Source organism: Dromiciops gliroides, chromosome 6 (genome assembly GCF_019393635.1).
Source record: "Dromiciops gliroides isolate mDroGli1 chromosome 6, mDroGli1.pri, whole genome shotgun sequence".
Lineage (NCBI taxonomy): Eukaryota > Metazoa > Chordata > Mammalia > Microbiotheria > Microbiotheriidae > Dromiciops > Dromiciops gliroides.
The window spans coordinates 9,623,211-9,647,118 of NC_057866.1; the positions used below are offsets into that span (position 1 = coordinate 9,623,211).

The window sequence follows — 23,908 nt, forward strand, 5'->3', positions numbered from 1 at the left end:
TCAAATCTGATCTCAGACACTTAACACTTACTAGCTGTGTGACCCTGGGCAAGTCACTTAACCCCAATTGCCTCACCAAAAAAACAAAAAAACCAAAACCAAAACCAAAAACAAAATGAGCCAGAGAAGGAGATGCAGAGAAAACCCCAAATGGGGGCCTGCTGCTGCCGCCCAATGAATACTTATAGACTGCCTGCCCTCCCATAGCTTCCATTCCTTGGTGGCCTCATAAAAGTGTTTGGCCCCAGACAACCAAGGAAACCAAATTCAGGGAACCTGAACTGATTGCTTTGATTATCATCCTGGAGGGCCAGGAAGAAAATGAGCCAGATGTTCTGACCTTGGCAGAAGGCGGCCTTCAGGGGCAAGGAAGGGCACGGGATGACTCACTCCAGGTGGGCAGGTCCTGTAACACAGACAGTCTCCCAGGAACTAAAACTGAGTAGAAGGCAATGAAGGGGCATCTAGTGGGCAAGCTGCACCAAGTGACCAGGAACTCTAAAGAAGAGCCAATCAAGGATGTTGCCGAAGGGTCAGATGAGCTGGTCACGTGGCAAGAGGGAGGGATGCCCAATGGGCTCCACTGGCACCCTGGCCATGTCGAGAGAAGGCAAGGGAGCCCCTACCCACCCAGCAACCTGAGGTAGTCCCTTGTGTTGACCAGATGTTAGTCAACATCTAGATGGGCTGCAGTTTGCATCAAGCTGGAAGCTACATCCATATCAATGAGAATATTTTAACTACAGTGAGTTGGTGTTATGTAGGACTTAGACATCTCCTTGACTAACTGGATGACTCCCAGAGGCTTGGGAAGCAAATAGTGAATGAGCTAGGTCCAGAGGTGGAGGAGAGGAACAGAGCAGTCCAGATTGCTTTTCTTTTCTTTTTTTCTTTTTTTTTTTGGTGGGGCAATGAGGGTTAAGTGACTTGTCCAGGGTCACACAGCTAGTAAGTTCAAGTGTCTGAGGCTGGATTTGTTTTTTTTTTTTAGTGAGGCAGTTGGGGTTAAGTGACTTGCCCAGGGTCACACAGCTAGTAAGTGTTAAGTGTCTGAGGCCGGATTTGAACTCAGGTACTCCTGACTCCAAGGCCAGTGCTCTATCCACTGCACCACCCAGCTGCCCCCAGATTGCTTTTCAGAAATTGCGCAGTGCTTTCACAATCCCAAACCACCTCCTACAGAAAACCTCATTGCGGGTTTTGTTTTTTTTTTTTTGTGAGGCAATTGGGGTTAAGTGACTTGCCCAGGGTCACACAGCTAGTAAGTGTTAAGTGTCTGAGGTCAGATTTGAACTCAGGTACTCCTGACTCCAGGGCCGGTGCTCTATCTACTGCGCCACCTAGCTGCCCCTTCTTTCATTGCGTTTTAACATGAATATTCTGGGGATGCAACTCATGGAAGAATCTCCAAACAAAACTATCGATGACCCCAAAGATGCAAGGTGAGAAGTACGCAGCATGTAACCAGTCATATTGCCATATGACTTAGACATGAGTAGTGGGATAAAAGGCATACATTTCCAGACTGAGGATCAGAAAAGGAGGTGAACTGATCATGTACCCATGAGGGTAGAGGATAAGAGATGGAGAGCCCAAGTGCCACTTGGATAGTCACAAGATGCTTAAAGATGTAGAGGAAGACTTCCAATGCATTGGACAGATCTTCCATGGAAGATTTGTGAGAGGTTATGGACAAGAATCACATAAGATATAAAAAAAACAAACAAACATGGATGAGAACAAAGAAATCAGAAGTCAAAAGAGATGAATGGTTTTCAAAAGAATTGCTTACCATCAATCACTATATGAAAGACCTCCAAGATACCAATAATAAGAGAAATTCAAGTTAAAGCAAGCTGAAGTTTCGTTTCATAGCTCTCAAGACAGGAAAGATGGTCAGAGATGTTAGTAGTCTATGCTGAAGGGCTGTGGGAAGACGGGTACCTGAATATATTGCATTGGCATCATCAATATGGGAAATAATTGTGTGAGAAAAATCACTAAACCGTTACTACCCTTTGACGTAATGATTACACAGGGCCTGGCAAACAGAAAGCACTTAATAAATGCTGATTGATTGATCGACTACTACTGAACTTCTGAAGGAGTTCAAACACAGACAGTCTCCATGTGCACCAAGCTATTTGGAAGAGCCCTTTTTGTGGTGCCAAAAAACAAGAAAGAAAGTGGGTATCTACTGACTAGGGGATGGTGAGCAGGAAAGCCCATGGCATTTCTAGTACTCTTCCTGTTTCCCCACAAGTCATGGAGGATGAACATGTCTTAGCTGTTCAGGAAGGAGCTCTGAATTGTTCCGGGATGTTGATTGTAAACCTGGGGCAAGAGACAGAGTCACTCCTGGCTGGATAGATGACCCTCTGCCCTCCCTCCACAGTACAAGTCATTCTCTCTCCTAGCCTTCCCTAGTGGATGAGTGGGCACTGAAAAAATACCTAGGGCTAGGAGGATCCTTGTCTCTGTTCTCAGCTTCCTACCCCTTGAAAGATCTCAGTGTAGGCACGGAGCTACCTCCCCAAACAAACTATGAGGTGAGTGGTGTTTTCAGAAGCAGGGTGAAGTCAAACAGCCCCAAGGGAAGTCAAACGTGGGAAAGTCTTGAATATCAGCCTTCAGCCTGCAGCTCAGGTAGTGGGAATAAAACTATGGGGGAGCACCTAGGGAATGGGGATTAGGAGAAGGCTTGGAAGTGAGTCCCTTCCTCTACAGATAATGGAGGAGGGTTTCAGTCTACTCCCTGATCTAAGGGGAAGTTGGGGGTGAGCAGGGAGAGACTGATAAGGCCTGGTCTGGACCACAAGATCTAAAATGGACTGACTTGAGGGGTGGAGGACTCCCCCTCTGTTTCTTTCTTTCTTTCTTTTTTTTGGGTGGGGGAAATGAGGGTTAAGTGACTTGCCCAGAGTCACACAGCTAGTAAGTGTCAAGTGTCTGAGGCTGGATTTGAACTCAGGTCCTCCTGAATCCAGGGATTCGTTATGCCACCTAGCTGCCCCAGGATCTAAAGTTAGAAGGGATCCCAGAGACCATCCAGTCCAGGGGTTTGTAGCCTTTGTTTGTGTCATGGACTCCTTTGGCAGCTTGGTGAAGCCTGTGGTCACAGAAGCCTTTCTCAGAATCATGTTTTTAAATGTGTAAGACTATAAAGCATTCCAGGGGAAACCTACTAAAGTGTTCAAATTATTTTCCAAACACAAGTTCAGGGGTCCCATGTGAAGAACCCCTGCTCTAGTCCAACTTCTTCATTTTCTAGATGTGGTAACAGGCCCAAAGAGACTAAATAGTTTATCCAGAGTCTCAGGGAGTGAGTGGCAGAGTCAACATTCGCTTCCAGGTCTTCTGACTTCCTGACTTCCAGTGCTCTGGTCCTCAGGGCCAGTTTGAACATTCAGCAGAGTTCTAATAGAGAGCTAAGTTCTTAGTGAAGACAATCCAACTCCAAGGGGCTTGTGAAGATGGTGCCCCCAGGGGCTTTGCAGGGCAGTAGGAATATTCATAACTCCTGTCCACAAAGCTGCTTTAGGGTTTTCCTAGAAGTTTACTCACATTAGCTTATTTCAGCCTCATGACAACCCTGAGGGTGTATCCTTCATGCTTTTTTTACATCCAGGAAACCAAGGTTCAGAGTATGATTTTTTTTTTTTTAGTGAGGCAATTGGGGTTAAGTGACTTGCCCAGAGTCACACAGTGTTAAGTGTTAAGTGTCTGAGGCTGGATTTGAACTCAGGTACTCCTGATTCCAGGGCCAGTGCTCTATCTACTGCGCCACCTAGCTGCCCCCAGAGTATGATTTTTTTAAATTTAATTTTATTATTTTCCAGTTACATATTAGATATAAGGATAGTTTTCAACATTTGTTTAGACTGGATTTTTAGTTCCAAATTTTTATTTTCTCTCCCGCTCCCTGCCCTCCCTCCTCCCCAAGACGGAAAGCAGTGTGATATAGGTTGTAGATGTACAATCGTATCAAACATATTTCTACATTAGTCATCTTGTGAAAGAACAATCAGAGCACAAAGGAAAAACCTCAAACAAAAAAATCCAGTCCAAAAGTAGAAACAGTATGATTCAGTCTGCTTTCATAATTCACAGTTCTTTTTTTCTGGATGTTGAGAATATTTTCTATCACGTGTTCTTTGAAACTGTTTTGGATTGTTGCACTGCTGAGAAGAGCCATCTATCCCCATTGTTCATCACACAATGTTGCTGTTACTGTGTACAATGTTTTCCTGGTTCTGCTTCAATTCATATAAGTCCTTCCAGGATTCTCTGAACTCCTCCTACTCATTGTTTCTTACAGCACAATAGTATTCCATTACATTCATATACCATAATTTATTTAGCCATTCCCCTATTGATGGGCATTCCCTTGATTTCCAATTCTTTTCCACCTCAAAGAGAGCTGCTATAAATATTTTTGTACATGTGGGTCCTTTTCCCTTTTCTGTGGTCTCTTTGGGATACAGACCTAGCAGTGGTACCACTGGGCCAAAGTGTATGATTTGATCATGATCACACAGTAGATATCAGGCAGATTGTGGACCTCTGTCTTCCCAAATCTAAGTCTAGGGCTCCCTCCCATCATGGTCACCTTGTTCAGTTACTCATTATCCATCCCTGCTATTCTTTTTTTTTTTAATCATCATGGTAGTATTTTATTTTCCAATTACATGTAAAGATTGTTTTCAACATTCATTTTTATAAGGTTTTGAGTTCCAATTTTTCTCCTTCCTTCCCTTCCCTCTCCCCAAGACAGCAAGCAACCAACCAGATATAAGTTATACAGTACAATCATGTAATACATATTTCCATATTAGTCATGTTGTAAGAGAAGAATCAGAACACTTTGTTCACAACATGACTAATGCAGAAATATGTTTAATGTGATTGTACATATATAACCTCTTATCAGATTGCTTGCTGTCTTGGGGAGGGGGAGGGGAGGGAGGGAGAAAATTTGAAACTCAAAATCTTATAAAAACAAATGTTGAAAACTATCTACATGGAAAAAATATCATTAAGATTTTAAAAAGAAGAAGGATCAGAACAAAAGGGGAAAACCACAAGAAAGAAAAAAACAACAACAAATAAAGTGAAAATAGTATGCTTTGATCTGCATTCAGACTCCACTGTTCTTTTTCTGGATGTGGAGAGCATTTTCCATCATAAATCTTTTGGAATTGTCTTGGATCATTGTATTGCTGAAATGAATTGAATCCTTCACAGTTGATCATCACACAATGTTGCGGTTGCTGTATACAATTTTCTTCTGGTTCTGCTCACTTCACTCAGCATCAGTTCATTTAAGTCTTTCCAGATTTTTCTGAAATCTGCCTGCTTGTCATTTCTTACAGCACAATTGTGTTCATCACATTCATATACCACAACTTGTTCAGCCATTTCCCAACTGATGGGCATTGCCTCAACTTTCAATTCTTTGCCACCACAAAGAGCTGCTGTAAATATTTTTGTATATGTGGATCCTTTTCCCTTTTATCTCTGCTATTCTTTTTTGTTTGTTTGTTTGTTTTGTTTGTTTTTTTGTAGGGCAATGAGGATTAAGTGATTTGTAAGTAAGGGTCATGCAGCTAGTAAGTGTCAAGTGTCTGAGGCTGGATTTGAACTCAGGTCCTCCTGAAATCCAGGGCTGGTGCTTTATCCACTGTGCCACCTAGCTGCCTGCTATTCTTTTTTTTGGTGAGGCAATTGAGGCTAAGTGACTTATCCAGGGTCACACAGCTAGTAAGTGTCAAGTGTCTAAGGTCGGATTTGAAGTCAGGTCCTCCTGACTCCAGGACTGGTACTCTATCCACTGCACCACCTAGCTGCTCCTATCCCCCCTGCTATTCTTAAAGCACAGGTCTGACCAGGTCATTCCCCTATTCAAGAGGCTTCTGTAGCCTCTTGCCTCTGGGAGGAAGTATGAAGTCTTCCCCCCAGTCTGACTCCCACCTACCTCACAGGTGGATGCCACATGACTCTCCTTCACCCATTCTCCATTAAAGGCCAAATTAGTCTTTTTGCTATTCCACATTCCTACGGTTCCATCCTTCATGTCTCCCTCCTAGAATCCTCGAAGCTCAGTTCAAGGGCCAACTTCTATAGGAACCCCTCCCCCCCAGCTCCTACTAGTGACTGGTGCCCTCCCTCATGAAACGACTAGTTTGCATTTACTTCTCTGAATACTATTAACCCAAGAGCATGTGTACACCCATAACCAATGAGGAATGCCAAAGGGTAGCCCTAAAAGATGTCACCCCCAAATTGTGCGATGAAAAGAGATGGCTGACCTGTGGGAAGGGCAAGGGTGGAGGGGTGCAGTCTGCTAGAAAAAGTCGTGGAAGGCCCACTTCTGTCCCTTACCAGCTGTGTGGCTCTGGACAAGTCTCTTAGCCTTTCTGGACCTCAGTTTCCCCATCTGTGAAACTAGGGGTTTGACCAAATGGCCCCGTAGGTCCCTCCCAGCTTTAAAGCTGTGCTTCTACAGGTGAGGAAATAGGCCTAGAAGGGTTTGAGGGTGGTCGTGGGGGCTCCTGGTTTGAGGCCCTGCTCCCAGGGATCATAGGGAAGCTGCTGGGCAAGAGGACTCGAAGACTTGAGTGGCGGGCGGGAGAGGACACACGGTGCTCCTGGAGAGCACCACTTGGCATGGCTCCTCCTTTTGCTCCCTGGGCCTCCCCAGTGCCGCCCCCTTGCTTGGGGCTTGGCAGCACAAAGGTCAAAGGAAGCTTCAGCCTCTCAGAACTAGGCCCTTCCCCCTTCCAGGGCCTCCCTCCGTGCACAACAGAGGCAGGCCAGCGTCAGACTCAGGGAAAGAAAGGCTGAGTCACTCAGATGTGGGAGGCATAAACAGCCCATCCAGTATTGGGGTAGGTGACTCCCATGGACCGGCTGCTCTGTTACCTATGGTGAGTCGGCATTGCCATCTAGTGGCTCTCTGCCCTCTCGACTGCTCCGACCAGTTTGCTTCCTCAAAGCGGCTAATGACAGGACTGAGGCAGAGTGAATGGGGTAAGAAAGCTTCGGGAAGCAGAGACCAACTTCCATGCTAGACTGGGATGTGCCAGGCATATGGCTGACTCCTTAAGGATTTCCCAGGCTGGGAGGCAAAACACTGGGCCCACTCTGTGGACGTCCAACATGCCTATGAAGAGGGGGTTCTTTCTGTCATGGCGCTGAGGACTCAGAGCCCAGGGGGCCTCTGGGAAACTTGCTCATCTCCTGTCTCCGCCTCTGGAACAGTTCAGTTTCTCCTTCTTCCCTTCTTGTACTTTACCCAGGATCTGTCCCTCCCCTCCAAGGCCCTTGGGTCTGGGCACTGGGCCATTTCTCACCCCCTGCACCTAGGTTTAAACATTAGTGAGAGTCTATCAGCTCAGGCCTGGAGGAGGAGCTGAGTTACACTTGGGCCAACTTCTCCGCCTTTGCCAGAGCCCCTGGTTCCTGGCCCTGTGTGCCTTGGACAATGCCTGTGGAAGAGTTTGTGGCTGGCTGGATCTCTGGTGAGAAGTTTTTCTTTCTGGTGTGTCAGAGTACCCTTCAATAGGGCATCACTATGTGGGGCATGTGAGAGAGAGACAGACAGACAGAGGGAGAGAGATTGAGAGAGAGAACAAGAGAGAGGAGAGACAGAGAGGAAAGAGTGAGAGAACAAGAGAGCAGAGAGAGAGAACGAGAGAGAGGAGACATCAGTGAGGGCTGTGTACCAAGGCCAGGCCTAGTGTGATAAGCCATGGTTGGGCATAGGGCTGGCTGGACTTCCTGTGTCTGGCTATGTTAACTCATTCAACCATTAGAGAAAGGGCTTCCCCTGTTCTGAGACCCTGACTCTCTTCCATCTCCCCAACCACCCCATAGTGCCCCCTGAAAATGGCACACAAGAGGCTTTCTGGCCAGGTGCCCCTTGGTGTCGTCTGACCTGGCATCTGTTTGTCTGTGTCAGAGCCACGGCTGTAGGGTGGCCGCTTTCCCAGTTCTGATCTATACTCATCATGGCTGTCCCTACCCCGTTTCTTGGTGAGTCTGTGTAGGACCCAGCCTCCAGTGCTTCTCAGGCTACTGTCCTACTCAGGGGACCCTGGGAACTTGGACTCCTGGCAGACCTGCCCCTGGAGCTGTGGGCTTCACCACTGAACCCAAGGCCCTCCATCCACTCTCCCTGTAGGCCTCTCAGCACTCCAAACAGATGCAGGGAGTCGGTTCCCTTAAATCTCCCCCCCAGGGTCCCAAAGTCATACCTTCCTGGCCTCTGGCTGGGATAGGAGGGTTGGATGGGAAAAAGTGGAGGCTGGAAAGCTGAGCCTCTTTCCACCCCCCACCCCCTCCTTGGCCTTTCTCTCGTGGTCTCTGAAGCTCCTTCCAGATCAGAATCCCATTAAGAAATCTAGGTGGTGGGGCAGCTAGATGGCGCAGTGGATAGAGCACTGGCCCTGGAGTCAGGAGTACCAAAGAAATCTAGGTGGGAAGGGGGTCAGGAAAACCAAAGGCCAGATGGCCCCCAGCCCCCAGTGCTAGAGCAGAGGCAGCAGGTGAGAGCACCTGGGAGCATCCTGGTCCTCCCTGGGACCGAGAAGAGGAGGATGCAGCTCCTGCTCCTTGGATTCCTGGGGAGCGGGTCCAAGTTGTATTCTGCTCCCTCTCCCCTCAGGGGCCACATTCTCTTTCTGCCTCTGTCCCAGTGGCACTGTGGCCCAGCTCTTTCTCCTTGTCTACAGGAGCTGTGGGCTTGATGCTGGGACACCCCATAGACACAGTGAAGGTAAGACTGAGAAAATCTGGGACAAACATCTGGCAGCAGGGGCCGAGCACCGGGACCACTTGAGGTCAGGGCTTGTGGCTTCCCAGGAATCCTTCCCTCCCCCAAAGCAATAGTTGGGCCGGCTCCTGGGCAGTGGAACACAGACAGTTACAAGGGATCCATTGGCTTGTGGGGGACGGCTGCAGCACCCCCACGCCGGGACAAGTTCCACTGCCCTCCCTTCACCTCCTAAGGTGAGCCCATGGTTTCCTCTGTCTCCAGGTTCGGCTGCAGACCCAGAACACGTATAGGGGCATCATGGACTGTGTGATCAAAACATACCGCCGGGAGTCAGTAAGAAGCTCTGATTCTCCAGAGGAGGGGGCAGCCTGGGCAGGAGCAGGTGTCTTCTCCCCCTCCCCTCTCCCAGGGTGCACCAGCGCCCCTCCATCCCCATGCAGAGATGAGATGAGGTTTGGGCTACTGGGGAAGGAGGGGCGAATGCCATGGGAAACACGACCTTGCCCGGGAGGCTCAGATACCCAGGTTCTTGTCCGGGCCTCGCCACTGGCTGCCTTAGGGCCAAAGCCAGAAGCACCTTAGAGTCATTTGACACCCCCCACCCTGATTTTACAGATGAGGAAACTGAGTTTCAGAGCTCAAAGCGTCTGGTGTGAGGGCACACAGGTAGTGAGTGCAGAAGAGGACTTCAGGCTTGGGCCAGGCCTCTCCCTTCTTCCTCTTCTCCCTCTCTGGGGCCGACCTTCCTCACCTGTCAAATGAGGGGCTTTGGACTAGGTGACCTCAGGGGTTGTTTCCAGTGCTGATGTTCTGCACTGTGATAGGACTTCAAGATTTCTGCCGCCTCTGGGTCCTGCAGGCAAAGAGTAGGTTCTATTTCCGTAGAGTGTCAACCCCTTGAGGGCAGGGGCTATTGGGGGGGGGGGGAGTTTGGGCAGCCAGCCCCTAGTTCAAAGCCTGGTCCATAGTAAGCCCTTAATAAATGCCTGTGGGATGGATGGAGTGAATGAGAAGGCCGAGAGCCAGCCCCCTGGGAGGCCCATCTGAGCATGCCCAGCAGGGCCCGTCTCCAGCCCAGGCCGCTCTGTGTCTCTGACTGCAGGTCCTGGGCTTCTTTAAGGGAATGAGCTTCCCCATCGGCAGCGTGGCCGTGGTCAACTCTGTTCTCTTCGGGACCTACAGCAACTCCCTGCTCCTGCTCAGCTCTACCTCCCACCAGGACCGCAAGGCCCAGCCCCCCAACTATGTCCACATCTTTGTGTCAGGCAGCATTGCAGGGTTTGTGCAGGTAAGTGCGGCCCACCATGCTGGCGCCCAGGAAGGTTGACCTTCCTTCCGCTGGAGGCCACCACACACTCAGAGGCGGCCACGTCTCTTGGCCATCCCTTCTTTGAGCTTAAGACCAGTGATGACGTCATGTCGTCACCAGAGATGACTAGAAAAGGAATGTTTCTCTTCAAGGCTTCTTCTCTGGCAGATAAGGTCAAAGTTTCTCTGTAGAAGACAAGCCAACCCCTCCCCCCTTACAGAAGACCCCAAAGCCTTCCACTTGGGGTGAATGCAGAATTCTCAGGAAAGAGCCTTGTTCCCACTTCTGGAGGCTGTCTTGGAATACTGGCCAAGTTGGCGGTCTGCACAGGCCTGGGGTCTGGACACTAGAGGTGAGGAGCACCAGAGGCGGGAGAGAGGCAGTGAGAGATGTCTAGAAAGAGCCCCAAGGACGGCTGGATCCAAGATGGGCACTGTGAGGCTCAAGGGAGGGAGCTGGGAAACTTCAGAGTAGGACCAGGTGACCAAGGAGGGAAAGCTAATCTTTAACCCTAGGGTCAACATCCTGGCAGTCTAGTCCTAGGGTGGCACCTCCTGACCCCTGGAAGTGTTTTCTTGACTCATAATGGTGGACTATTTGGAAGCTCGTGGGGCTCTGGAATCAGAGGAGCTGTGTTTACATCCTGCCTCTGATGTTTGCTTTCTGTGTGACTTTGGCCCAGTCCCTGATGAATGAGTCTGATGAGATTACTTTTGGCTCTAGGTCGTGCTCCAAGGAGTAAAGCCCACTCTCTTCTCATGCCTCATCTTCCTCGACTTCCCTTTTTCCTCTGGTGTAGTGTCACCACCCTCTCCTGGCTCGCCTCCTTCCGTCATCCTTCTCCCACCCCCTAGCCATGAGTATCTTTTGAGGTGCTGTTGGGAGCCTCTTCTCTTCTCCCTTCACACTTTCTTCCTTGATGATCTCCTGTACTCCCATGTGTTTAACCATCATCTCTAGGCAGACAATTCCCATGTCTTTAGGTTCAGCCCCACCCTCTTCTGAGCACCATTCCCTCATCACCAGCTGCCTGTTGGACTTCTCTCATTGGATGGCCCTTTGACATCTCGAACTTAGCAAGCCTCAAGCAACTCATTTTCTCATTGTCCCCAAACTCTCCTATTTTTTTCAACATTTGTTTTCATAGGATTTTAGTTCCAAATTTTTCCCACCCTCCCTTCCCTCCCTCTTCCCCAAGACAGAAAGCAATCTAATATAGATTATACATGTGCAATCACATTAAACATATTTCTGCTTTAGTCATATTGTGAAAGAAGAATCAGAGTGCAAGGGAAAAAGCTCAAAAAAGAAGGGAAAAAACCCAGCCCCAAAGTAGAAACAGTATAGTTCAATCTGCATTCATAAACCACAGTTCTTTTTTCTGGATGTTGAGAACATTTTCTATCATGAAGTTCCTTGAAATTTTCTTGGAACATTACATTGCTAAAAAGAGCCAAGTCTATCCCCATTGTTCATCACACAATGTTGCTGTTACTGTGTACAATATTCTTCTGGTTCTGCTCCTCTCAGTCAGTATCAGTTTATGTAAGTCCTTCCAGGTTTCTCTGAACTCCTCCTACTCATCATTACTTTTTTTTGGGGGGGGCAGGGCAATAAGGGTTAAGTGACTTGCCCAGAGTCACACAGCTAGTGTCAAGGGTCTGAGGTCACATTTGAACTCAGGTCCTCCTAAATCCAGGGTTGGTGCTTTATCCACTGTGCCACCTAGCTGCCCCTCATCATTACTTTTCACCTTGATTTTTTTTTTTTGTGAGGCAATTGGGGTTAAATGACTTGCCCAGGGTCACACAGCTAGTAAGTGTCAAGTGTTTGAAGCTGGATTTGAACTCAGGTCCTCCTGAATCCAGGACTGGTGCTCTATCCACTGCACCACCTAGCTACCCCTTCACTTTGATTTTTTTTTTTTAGTGAGGCAATTGGAGTTAAGTGACTTGCCGAGGGTCACACAGCTAGTAAGTGTTAAGTGTCTGAGGCCAGATTTGAACTCAGGTCCTACTGACTCCAGGGCCAGTGCTCTATCCACTGCACCACCTAGCTGCCCCCACCTTGATTTTTTAAAACTTTGTGTTCTAAATTTTCTTCCTCCCTGCCTCCTCGTCCCTCCCTATGAAGTCCAGCAATTCAGTATAAGTCATATATGTGCAGCCATGTAAAATATCTTCTCATCAGTTAGGTTGTGAAAGAAAATAGACAAAATACCTTTAGAAAGAGAAGCTAACAAATAAAATTGTACTTCAGTCTGTATTCAGATGCCCTCAGTTCTTTGTTGATGGTTTGTATTTTTCATATGTTCTTCTGATAGCATCCTGCTCATCACTTCTTTCATAGTTACTATTGCTAACTGGATTACCCTCCATCTTATTCCCTCCCCTTGATATTGACTCTATTTTCTATCTTCCTTCAACCTATTCCTCCTCAAAAGTGTTTTGCTTTTTACTGCCCTCTCCCCCAATCTGCCCTTCCTTCTTTCACCTCTCCCCCCCTCTCCATCTCCTTCCTCTCCCATTTTCCCTCAGGGACAACATATTACTATACCCACTTGAGTGTGTATGTTATTCCCTCTTTAAAGCCAATTCTCTTTTTTTTTTTAGTCAGGCAATTGGGGTTAAGTGACTTGCCCAGGGTCACACAGCTAGTAAGTGTTAAGTGTCTGAGGCCAGATTTGAACTCAGCTACTCCTGACTCCAGGGCTGGTGCTTTATCCACTGCGCCATCTAGCTGCCCCTTAAAGCCAATTCTGATGAGAGTAAGGCTCACTCACTCCCCTGCTCCTTCCCCCTCTTCCCCTCCCCTCCATAAGCTTTTTCTTGTTTCTTTTATGTGAGCTACTTTTCCTCAGTCCACCTCTCCCTTTCCCTTTCTTCCAATTCATTCCCCTAACCCCTTAACTTTATTTTGAAGATGTCATCATGGGTCAGCTAGGTGACACAATGGACAAAGCACCAGCTGTGGAGCCAGGAGGCCCCGAGCCCACGTCCAACCCCAGACATAAGCCACTCCACCCTGCCTGCCCCACAAAAACCCAAGGATAAAGAAAAACACTCAAACTCTCCTATTTCTGGTGAGGGTACTACTATCCTTCTAGTCATCTGGGTGTGCCACCTTGGGGTGGCACTTGACTCTTCCCTCTCCCCCAATGTCTCATTGGTTGCCAGATGTCAGTTCTACCTCTCCTGAATCCTGTCCCCTCCCTTTACCCATGTAGCCACTGCCCTGGCTCAGCAGCTGCGGCCCCCAATTGGTCTCCCCTACTTGTGCTCTCTTCTCTCTCCAATTCATCTTCCACCCAGTTGCCAATAGGATCTGCCTAAGGCCTGGGTCTGCCCAAGGCCAGCTCCAGCCCCAGAGCTGTCAGTGGCTCCCTCTTGCCTCTTTGATAAACTACAAATGGCTCCATCAATCAATAAGCATTTATTAGGGGCCTACTCTGTGCCAGGCCATTCACTGGGCATACAAAAGGAGGCAAAAGACGGTCTCTGCCCTCAGGGAGCTTACAATTTGCCGCTCAGCTTTCCTAGGCTTCCTTCTCTGATTCTCCCCCTCACAGAAGGCGTCTCTGTCCCAGCCAGCCAGTTTGCTCCCTGGCCTTGGGCATCCCATCTTTGCACTAGGTGATACTCTAGGTGTAGAGTGTCCTCCCTGCCCACGCCCACTCCTTAGACGCTTTAGTGTCTTTCAAGGCTCATCATAGGTTCCCTTCCTGATTCCCCTCAGTCGCTAGTGTCCCCCTCCCCCCAAACTATCTTGTTCCCACTTATCAGTGGGCTGGTTGTACTTCCCCAAGAAAGCATGGTGTCCTGCCAGACCGGGACTCATTTTTTACTTTTGTCTTTGTACCCTCAGCACTTAGCACAGCCTCTGGCACACAGTAAGTGTCTAATAAGTGTATTTTTAAAAAAATGAATTGTCGAAACAAACCCTAAAGGACTGTGCAGTCTAATGCTCTATTTTATAATAAACCTGACCTTTCTTCTCAATGGGATGCTGATAGCCATGTGGCCAGCACCAGGCTTGAGGCCTTACTGACAGGTAACCCTGACATCCTTCCCTCTCCTCGCCCTAATCCCAGCTCCCTCCTGGCCAGGCCCAGTAGCCAGAGCGCTGTAGCGCTGCTGACGGCTTGACTATTAATAAACACTTGGTTCCACGGGTCCCAGGGAGAGAGGTGATAATATATTAATCATTAAGTAACTCAGATAACTTGGTTTTGGTCTTTGTCCTTAATCTTTTTTTCATGAGCCTTTTGGGGGTGGGGTTGAAGGGAGTCAAGTTCTAGGAGGGAGCTATTTGAGAAGGAAAGAGCATCAGGTAGTCGGTCAATAAATATTCATTAAGCACCTACCACATGCAGGGGATGCGGTGCAGAGAGCACTGGGTTTGGAGTCAGGGATACTCATCTTCCTGAGTTCAAATCCAGCTTCAGACACTTAATAGCTATGTGAGCCTGGGCGAGTCACTTCACCCTATTTGCCTCAGTTTCCTCATATGTCAAATGAGCTGGAGAAAGGAATGGCCAACCACTTTAGTAACTTTGTCAAGGAAAGCCTAAATGGGGTGACTGAGAGGGGTACATGACTGAGCAATAGCAACAACATATGCTATGAGCAACTACCAAGTGCTACGTGTGCCAAGTGCGTAGCTCTCCCCCTAGATAGAGCATGTAGGGAAGGGATCAGAGTGGAAGAGCCGGCTAGCACTTTGGAGGTTCACAAGATGCTTTTCTCACATCAGGACAGTGAGTGTTATTGTAGCCATTTGACAGGGATTAGAACCCAAGTTCTTCCTCCCCCATTCATGGCATCTCCTAGCTCAGTCCCCAGGACCCTTCAGCCAAGCTCTATTTAGTACCACATCTCTTATTCCTTTTTTTTTTTTTCGAGGGGCTATGGGGGTTAAGTGACTTGCCCAGGGCCACACAGCTAGTAAGTGTCAAGTGTCTGAGGCCAGATTTGAGGATTTATTTTTTTGTTTTTGTTTTTGTTTTGCGGGGCAATGAGGGTTAAGTGACTTGCCCAGGGTCACACAGCTAGTAAGTGTTAAGTGTCCGAGGTCAGATTTGAACTCAGGTCCTCCTGACTCCAGGGCTGGTGCTTTATCCACTGCACCACCTAGCTCCCCCCCCAACATCTCTCATTCCTAATGAGGATCACAGTCCACAGTGATGACAAAGGGTTGGGTTGTTTGCTGAAGTTAATGATTTGTAGCCCCCCCCAGAAGCTTTGAGTTTTTCTTCATTCCTGGTGTGGCTGGGGGTACAGGCCCCTAATCTCCCCAAAGCCTCCAGACTGGAGTCCTCTAAAACAAGGACATTGGGGCCTGATTTAGTCTTGGCCCAGCTCCCAAGTCATTTTTCTCAGCTCACTTGTAGACAGCAGGGGCAGAGCCACCAGCATCCATTGCAGTAGGCCAGATGTGAGGGGATGAAGGCCTGCTTGGGGGTGGGGGCAGGGTCAGAGAGAAGGGGACATGTCCCAGAGATGCTGCAAAGGTGACATAGACAGGCTTTGGTAATAACTTGGATATGGGGGGGGTGAGAGAGACCAGGGTGACCCCGGCTTGTGAGCCTGAGGATAGGAAGATGGTGATGCCCTCTATAGTAATAGGGACAATAGAAGGGAGAGGCCGCTAGGTGGTGCCACAATGCACAGAGGAGTGGGCCTGGAGTCTGGAAGATTCATCTTAGTGAGGTCACTAGTTGTGTGACCCTGGGCAAGTCACTTCACCCTGTCTGCCTCAGGTTCTATAGTGGGGAAGGCAATGGCAAACCGTTCCAGTGTCTCTGCCAAGAAAACCCCAGATGGGGTCATGGAGAGTCAGACACGACTGAACAACAGGAGCAGAAGGACTGGTACCCCATGGCATGTGCACTGGACAGTTTGGAGGGGCTAGCTTGGGGTTGGACGTGAGCAAAATTGTGAAGATAGAAACTAGTGTCATGTAGTAGACTTGGGGAAAGAAGATTTGGGGTCTAATTCTGACCCTATAAATTACTTAACTGTGTGACCTTGGGCAGATTACTCTCTGAGCCTGTTTCTTTACCCCCAGAAATGAAGGGGTGTGACTCAGTGACCTCCCAGGGCCCTTTTAGCTCTAACTCCGTGCTTTGTGATCTAGGCTCTAAGGACAGGCCAGCCTCCTTCCTAGAAGAGAAATGAAAGGGGCTCCAGGCATAGTTCCTCTCTCTGCTCAGCCCCTGCTCCCACTCTCAAGGTCACCGGACTTTGCTGTGAAAACAAAGATATCTGGAGAGTCTGAGAGGGAGGCTGGGGAGTGGAAGGATGGGACAGAGATTATGGAGCAGTGGGAGTTTGGGAATGGGGGGAGGTTTCTTTCTAAGCCTCGGAGGAGGTGAATTCTTGGCTCTTCTTGACTTGTTTCAGTCGTGTCTGACGCTTTCTGACCCTGTTTGGGGTTTTCTTAGCACAGATACTGGACTGGCTTGCCATTTCCTTCTCCTGGTCATTTTTACAGATTGAGGAACCTGAGGCAAACAGGGTAAAGTAACTTGTCCAGGGCCACACAGCTAGGAAGAGCCTGAGGCTGGAATTGAACTCAGGTGTGCCTGACTCCAGGCCTGGTACTCTATCCACTGTGCCACCTGTCTGCCAAGAATCGATGATGAGGAATTGTGGGTACTGTCAGGTGGGGCATCATCCAGGGAGGGCCAGGAGGGTTGGTTGGCCTAACAGCAACAGACAGGCCAGCTGCTGTGCTGACAGTCGATAGCTTGTTGTCCTCTGGTTAAGGAGAACTGAGGCTTTCAAGTTTAGGCAGAAATCAAGACTCCATCTCCAACGTAACCTCAATCCCATGTGTGATCCTTGTAGATGTCCAGTCCGACCCTTGGCTTGACCCCGGGAGCAGTTCAGGTCCACATGATAAGTCAGCCCATCCCCTCATTTCACTATTCGTCTTGCTTCTCTCTAGGGGCCTGTTCTTTTTCACCAGCCTGAGCCGGCCCAGAGCTTCCTGTGGCATCCCTGAGGTTTTGGTGCAGAAGCCATATGGGTAGTAAGGAGAGATGAAGTCCAGGGCCCTGGGCAGGAGCTCTGTGGGCCAATGGACTGACCTCGGTTTCTTCATCTGTGACATGGGAACAATCAGTACATGTTCTGACAGGGAGGGGGCCTGTGTGAGGCAGACTCATATCAGTGAGAGTTGATTATTACTTAGAGAATGAGTGAAACCTAAGCCTACTCCCCCCACCCCCAGCCTAATCAAGGCCTCAGGTCCTCATCTGTTACAGAATCTCACTTTTCCAGAGCAGGGGGACAGCTCAGCAGCTATCCGCTGCACAGCATGCCTGGCAGGAGCATCCTTGACAAGTGGTCCAGCAGCCCTCTGCTTCCAAGCCCCCAGTGAGGGGTAACCCCACCCATTCCATCCAGTCTCGATTTGCCTCTTCAGCATTACCCCCAAAGTTCCTGAGTCTGTTCTCTGGGCCCGTCAGAACAAGTTTAACCTATTGGATACCCGACAGCCCTTCAAATATCTGAAGGCAGCTACTGTGCTGTCCCCCACCCTAAGCCCCACCTAGTCCTCTGTGATCCAGGTTTAACAGGCCAAGTTCCATGCCCCAGTCCTCATGCCATGAGCTCAAGGTCTTTGTACACCCTGGTCTCATCATCCTCCACTCCTCCCCCCCCCCCGACCCAATCTACCAATGAGGCCTGTCCAATATTTCTGTGCCCTCCAGTCCATCCGCCACTCACCCGCCAGAGTGATTTTCCTAAAACACGGGTCTGACCATGTCACCCCGTACTCAGTAAACTTCAATGGCTCCCTGTGTCCTCCAGGACCCAACACAAAATGCCCTGCTTGGCATTCGGAGCCCTTCATCATCAGCCCCTCCTACCTTTCTGTTACTCTTACATCTTACTCCCCAACATGTTTTCTTCTACCAGTGACACCGGCCTCTGGCTGGTCCACAGACCAGAGCCTCCATTTCCCAACTCTGGGCATTTCCTCTGGCTGCTTCCATGCCTGCAAGGCCCTCCCTCCTCATCGCTGCTGGCTGATTTCCCAGGCCTCCTTTAAGACCCAGCTAAAGCCCCACCTTCCACAAGAAGCCTTCCCCAGTGCTGCTTAATGATACTGTCTTCTCTCTGTTAATTATTCCTATTCATCCTGTATATGAGGAGCAGCTAGGTGGCACAGTGGATAAAGCACCAGCCCTGGATTCAGGAGGAGCTGAGTTCAAATCCGATACTTACTAGCTGTGTGGCCCTGGGCAAGTCACTTAACCCTTATTGTCCCACAAAAAAAATATATTTCACACACACACACACACACACACACACATCCTGTATATGGCTTGTTTGCATGTTCTTCACAGGAAGGGATTGTCTCTCTTTTTTTTTTTTTTGTGAAGCAATTGGGGTTAAGTGACTTGCCCAGGGTCACACAGCTAGTAAGTGATAAATGTCTGAGGCTGGATTTGAACTCAGGTACTCCTGACTCCAGGGCCAGTGCTCTATCCACTGTACCACCTAGCTGCCCCAGGGCTTGCCTCTTAATCACTCCGGCACATAGTAGGTACTTAATAAGTATCAATTGCCCCCCTCTGGACACTCTCCAGTGTATTGAGAGCCCATGGTGTCCGGTGCTAACCCTGGTGTTTCGGATGAGGTCAGAGAAAGGCAGAGGACTAGAGGACTCTCCCCTCTCTCTTCTCTGTCCCTCCCCATGCAGCCCAAGGTCCCATTAGCTTTCTTGCTGACATAGGGAGTTTGCTGTGTGCTAAAGCCCCAGCTCTGTTTCAGACAAGCTGCTAACAAATCCTCCTGCACTTGGGTAGTTGATTTTTTTGTATCCAAGTGTAGGACATTTTGTATCTGTTGAATTTCATCTGACTAGAGTCTGATGCTTGAGCCTGTCGACTTTTGGATCATGGTCCAGTTATCAAGGATGTCGTCTGCAAATCTGCAGAACATGCTCTCTGTGACTTACACAGATCAACAATAAAAGTAACCACACCGAAGCCAGGCACAGAGTCCTGGGGACCTCTTGCCAAGCTGACACCCACCCATCAATGGCTGTTCTTGGCAGCTGCTCACTCAACTAATTCTTAACTCATCAAATGTGTTATTGGGAGTCTACATCACTCCATTTCCCCCCAAGAATACTGAGCTACTTTATCAAATATGTGGCTGAAATTGAAGTATTCTCCTATCAACAAAAGAAATGAGATCCGCCTGGCATGACGCGCTTGAGGGAGCCAGGCTGTCTGTCCAAACGCAGTCTCCCTTTCTCAGTTTGCCAGCCCTCTCTTTAACAATGCCTCTAAGGGGTTAGGGGTCAGGCTCATTCACCTAAAGCTCACTTTCCTGCTTTTTAGACACTGGGACATTTGCCCTTCTCCCATTTTGTGTTGTTCTCTCTCTCTCTCTCTCTCTCTCTCTCTCTCTCTCTCTCTCTCTCTCTCTCTCTCTCTCTCCCCCCTCTCATTTTCTATGACCTTTTACCCATCACTGATGGGGGCATCATGTCTGCCCACTCAGGACCTGAAGGTAGACTTCAGTTGGATTCATCCAGGGCTGCCAGCTGCTTTCTGACCACTTCCTTCCTTATCGCTGAGTTAACCATTTCTTGTCCTGACAATTTGAGTCGTTCTCCAGCAGAGAAGAGGAGCAAACCATCCCCCTCTTGCTGGTTATCATCCCATCTCTTCTTTTATTTCCCCTGGCACAGCTCCCCCACATCCTGTCCCCTTTTAGTGTCCTTAGCTTTCCTCTCCAGCGTCAGCTTCTCCTAAGCTTCAGCCTTCTTGAAGCTAATTTTATAGGATGCTTCCAAACTCTTGTATCCATCTTCTGATACCTGACCTTGGTTCTATCTTCTAGGCAGCTAGGTGGTGGTGTAGTGGGTGAGAGTACAACGCCCCCTAGCAGCCGTCAGAAAAACAAGACGTGCTCAAATCCATCTCACATTTACTAAGATAGACATTTACTAGTGATGCTGGGCAAGTCTTAGTTTCTTCATTTGTAGAATGGGTCTAATAATAGCACCTACCTTACAGAGTTTCTGTGAAAGTTAAGTGAGATGTGTACAGTGCTTTGTAAACTTTAAAATGCCATGTAAGTGCTAATTATTATTTGGTATATGGTGGGTTTTTTTGGTTTGTTTTTTAGTGAAGCAGTTGGGGTTGAGTGACTTGCCCAGGGTCACACAGCTAGTAAGTGTCAAGTGTCTGAGGCCACATTTGAACTCAGGTCCTCCTGAATCCAAGGACAGTACCTTATCCACTGCGCCACCTAGCGGCTCCTCAAGTTTTCATTCTTGAGCATTTCCTATTCCTTCTGGTCTGACTTCCACTGTAGAGCAGGACTCCATAAAGTTTTCCCTATTGTAGTGGTCCCAACCCCATTACACTAGCCTTCTTCTAAACCCCCTGAAATCAGTTTTCCTCAAACTGAGGGCGTGTATCATATTGTTTCTGCATTTCCTTTCCTCTATCACAGGCTCTAGGAGGGAGTAGTCACTTTTCCTTAAGGTTCTTTCCATTTCAATCCCAGTAACCATTTCCTCCCGGTAAGTGAGACTCAGATTCGACATGTGTTTTCCCCTTGGTGGCCCCTTCACCTTTTGAAAGATGAAATTATTATAATTTTTTTGGGGGGAGGGGCAGGGCAGTGAGGGTTAAGTGACTTGCCCAAGGTCACACAGCTAGTATCAAGTGTCTGAGGTCAAATTTGAACTCAGGTCCTCCTGAATCCAGGGCTGGTGCTTTATCCACTGTGCCACCTCGTTGCCCAATGAAATGATCATTAAGGCAAATCAAGGAGGTAACAGTTATCCTGTTTTGGTCAGAGAGTGCTCCAATTTATGGCTGGATAACAGAAGCCCTCCATCACTTTGGTGACGGGCTGGTGAGGTTCCCATGGTCTAATCTCAATAATTCCAGTCTACAAGCTTCCACAATCTTCTCTCTAATTCAACCTTCTATTGAAAATTTCTAGTGCTGCTAATTGGGGGCAGCTAGGTGGCACAGTGGATAGAGCACTGGCCCTGAAGTCGGGAGTTCAAATCTCACTTCAGATACTTCAAGTCACTTAATCCCAATTGCCTTAACATCTGGGGCCATGTCCAGTCATCCTGATCTATATCGTGCCACTGGACCCAGATGGCTCTGGAGGAGAAAGTGAGGTTGGTGACTTTGCACAGCCCTCCCTCACTTCAGTCCAATTCAGTGCAAGTCATGACATCATGCTCCTCTATGGGAACGGGGGAGGCCACTGAGGCACCAAGGTCCTGAGACTTTAAAAAGCCACTGGGGTTACCAGGGAGTAACATCATGAAGGCATGGAACTGGGATCCTTTGGCACTGATACAGCTGACTAGAACAGCACAATGTGAAGTGAGCTGATGCTATGTTGTGGCAAGGAGGTGAGCCTGGGTTTTAGAGACCTCTGGCAGAATCTGTTATGCTGTAATGACTTTGAGTATGGTCACAGTGATGAACTAGTCTCCAAGAACCAGTCTGAGGTTGGAAAGAATGAATAAATGAATAGAAAAGCACTTAATAAGCACTAGAGATATACAGACAGAAAAGCAAAGCCAGTTCCTGCCTTCAAGGAGCTAGCATTCTAAAGGGGCAGATGACATGCATAGCAGAGTGGTGGCTAGGAAAGGTGGTTTTGCTCTGGGAAGTCTCAGTGCTGCTTAGGGGAACACCATAACTGACATGCCCTTTCCAGAAGCAATAGTAGTATGGATTAGATTTGAGTTTCCAGAAGATAAAATGGAAAGGGTGGTAGTTGGTTAGGGTTAGGGAAGATGGCTTAGGGTTATCATAAGAAAACATGAACTGATGTCAACGGAACCAGGAAAACAATATACATAACCATGTGCAGTGAGGCTAAGCACCCAGGGGATTCAAGTAGGAAGAACCCTAGCCTTAGGGGCCAGAAGCCTCATCACTGATTAGTTGTGTGACCATGGGGGAGTCCCTCACTTTGTCAGGGTCTCATTTCCTTATCTGTCATCTTCCCAAGGTGAAACTCGGCCTCTTCCTGCTTGCACACTCCTCTGGTGAGCAGGAGAGGGGTTCTCTCTGCAGGCTGCAGTGGGCCGGCCTTCCCTCCCCCTAACTGGTCCCCTTTGCTTCCTTACAGGCCTACTGCTTGGCTCCTTTTGACCTCATCAAAGTTCGCTTGCAGAACCAGACAGAGCCACGGGCTGGGCCAGGAGTGGCCTCACCACAGTACAGGGGTCCCCTGCACTGCGCCAGGACCATCCTCCGGGAGGAGGGGCCCCGAGGCTTGTTCCGGGGAGCTTGGGCTCTGGTGCTGAGGGATACCCCGACTCTGGGCCTCTACTTCCTCACTTATGAGGGTCTCAGTCGGTGGCTTACGTCAGACAGTAAGGAACCTGGTGAGCACTGGCTCGGTAGGAAGGGGAGGGGGGCTGAATACATCATTTGTACAACATGGCTGGAGAAGGTGGGGGGAGGGACGGGGATGGTAGGAGTGTGTAGGGAAAGAGCTGGGCTTTTGCTGGTGCCATGATGGGATGAGAAGGTTGGATGCCCTCACTCCAAGATGGCAGATCCCACTTGGCTCTCAGGTCTTTTTTCTCCACTTCTTAATTGCAGGCTCAGCTACAATGCTGGTGGCTGGGGGCTTTGCAGGGATAATGTCGTGGGCCACAGCCACTCCTATGGATGTGGTCAAGTCACGGATGCAAATGGATGGGCTTAAGCATCGAGAGTACCGGGGGCTGCTGGACTGTATGGTGACCAGTGCCCGGCAAGAAGGGCTAGGGGTCTTCTTCCGGGGACTGACCCTCAACAGCGCCCGGGCCTTTCCGGTCAATGCCGTGACCTTCTTCAGCTACGAGCATCTCCTCCGGTTAATGAGCTGAGCCTTTTGTGTGGTGTCAGCCGCTCCCCCAGCAAGTTCTAACCCTGAGAGCCTGAATCCTAATTTGGTAGCCAAAATCTGGTGTCAGTGGTAGAGGACCACCAGCCAATCTGCCTCCATTACCTAAACTGAGCAAAAGGACTCGGGCTTGGCCTGGGTGACAGTGACCCATGAAGAGTGGGATGGAGGGAATGAAGACAAGCATAAAGGACAGCAAAGAACAGGCCATTCTGGGCTGGGCTGGGCTGGGCTGGGGTAGCCGGGATGGCCACTGAGGGTCCTTCCAGCGCTAGAGGAGGATCCTAAGGAGGTGACTGGGGAGGCGTGCCTGCTTATTTGGATGCATGACCTGAGTCTGACCACTGCCACCTGTGGCTAAAAATCAATTTCCACTGCAGCCAGCCAGGGAACAGGTCTGTCCTCCGGGGACAGACAGCCTGTCCCTGGGTTCACCCCTGAAGCCTTTCTAGCCTGGTAGGACCTGCTACTGCTAATGTGCCCAAGGCCTCCTCTCCCCCACTGGAGAAGGACTGTGGTGGAATTTAGCATAAGTGGTTGGGCTGGGTCACAAATAAAGGCTCATTCCCTTTCTGTTGCTTCTCCTCCTGAGGTCTTAGTGGACCAGAAACTGAATGACCGTTCTCTTTCCTGCTAACATATGAGATGGATGGTAGCTCTTCCTTATGTTTGCCTTGGCCTCCATCAAGCCATGTCTGATGTACATGTCTACATTTTAAAAGTGGTAAGGAAATTCAAGGTCTGGAAACATAACCCCTGAGGAAAAAGACCAGCAGTATGGAGGCTCTGTGCTTTGGAAAATAGAGGGCCAAGCAAGCAGTGACTTCATGGGCATCTCCAGAAATGGGAGGACTTCTCATGAGCCTAAAACATTAACTAGTTTATCTCCAGTGAGGATAGAGAGAGGTCAGGGCTAATATGTTC

General features: G+C 49.0%; 1 protein-coding gene across 5 annotated transcripts; it reads left to right on the top strand.

Annotated features, from left to right (window-relative positions):
• The first annotated feature begins 6,811 nt into the window (after positions 1 to 6,811).
• SLC25A45 (solute carrier family 25 member 45) lies at positions 6,812 to 23,539 on the top strand. 5 transcript variants are annotated; one of them, XM_043969818.1, is made up of 7 exons: positions 6,812 to 6,926; positions 7,450 to 7,520; positions 8,733 to 8,776; positions 9,038 to 9,109; positions 9,879 to 10,064; positions 22,220 to 22,478; positions 22,699 to 23,539. In XM_043969818.1, the coding sequence occupies exons 2-7, from the start codon at positions 7,484 to 7,486 to the stop codon at positions 22,965 to 22,967; spliced, it is 867 nt and encodes a 288-aa protein (XP_043825753.1). In that variant the 5' UTR covers positions 6,812 to 6,926; positions 7,450 to 7,483; the 3' UTR covers positions 22,968 to 23,539. The 5 variants fall into 5 exon arrangements, with proteins under 5 accessions (XP_043825753.1, XP_043825757.1, XP_043825754.1 ...); XM_043969817.1 differs by having other exon boundaries at positions 6,899 to 7,029; XM_043969822.1 differs by lacking the exon at positions 7,450 to 7,520 and having other exon boundaries at positions 6,812 to 7,029.
• The last annotated feature ends 369 nt before the right edge of the window (positions 23,540 to 23,908 follow it).

Bases quoted from the DNA above. Each gene is read 5' to 3' on its own strand.
- SLC25A45 (XM_043969822.1), top strand. From the start codon at position 6,924: ATGGTGAGTCGGCATTGCCATCTAGTGGCTCTCTGCCCTCTCGACTGC. The intron at 7,030-8,732 runs GTAAGAAAGCTT...CCTTGTCTACAG, and splicing joins ACTGAGGCAGAGTGAATGGG to GAGCTGTGGGCTTGATGCTG. The intron at 22,479-22,698 runs GTGAGCACTGGC...TCTTAATTGCAG, and splicing joins GTCAGACAGTAAGGAACCTG to GCTCAGCTACAATGCTGGTG.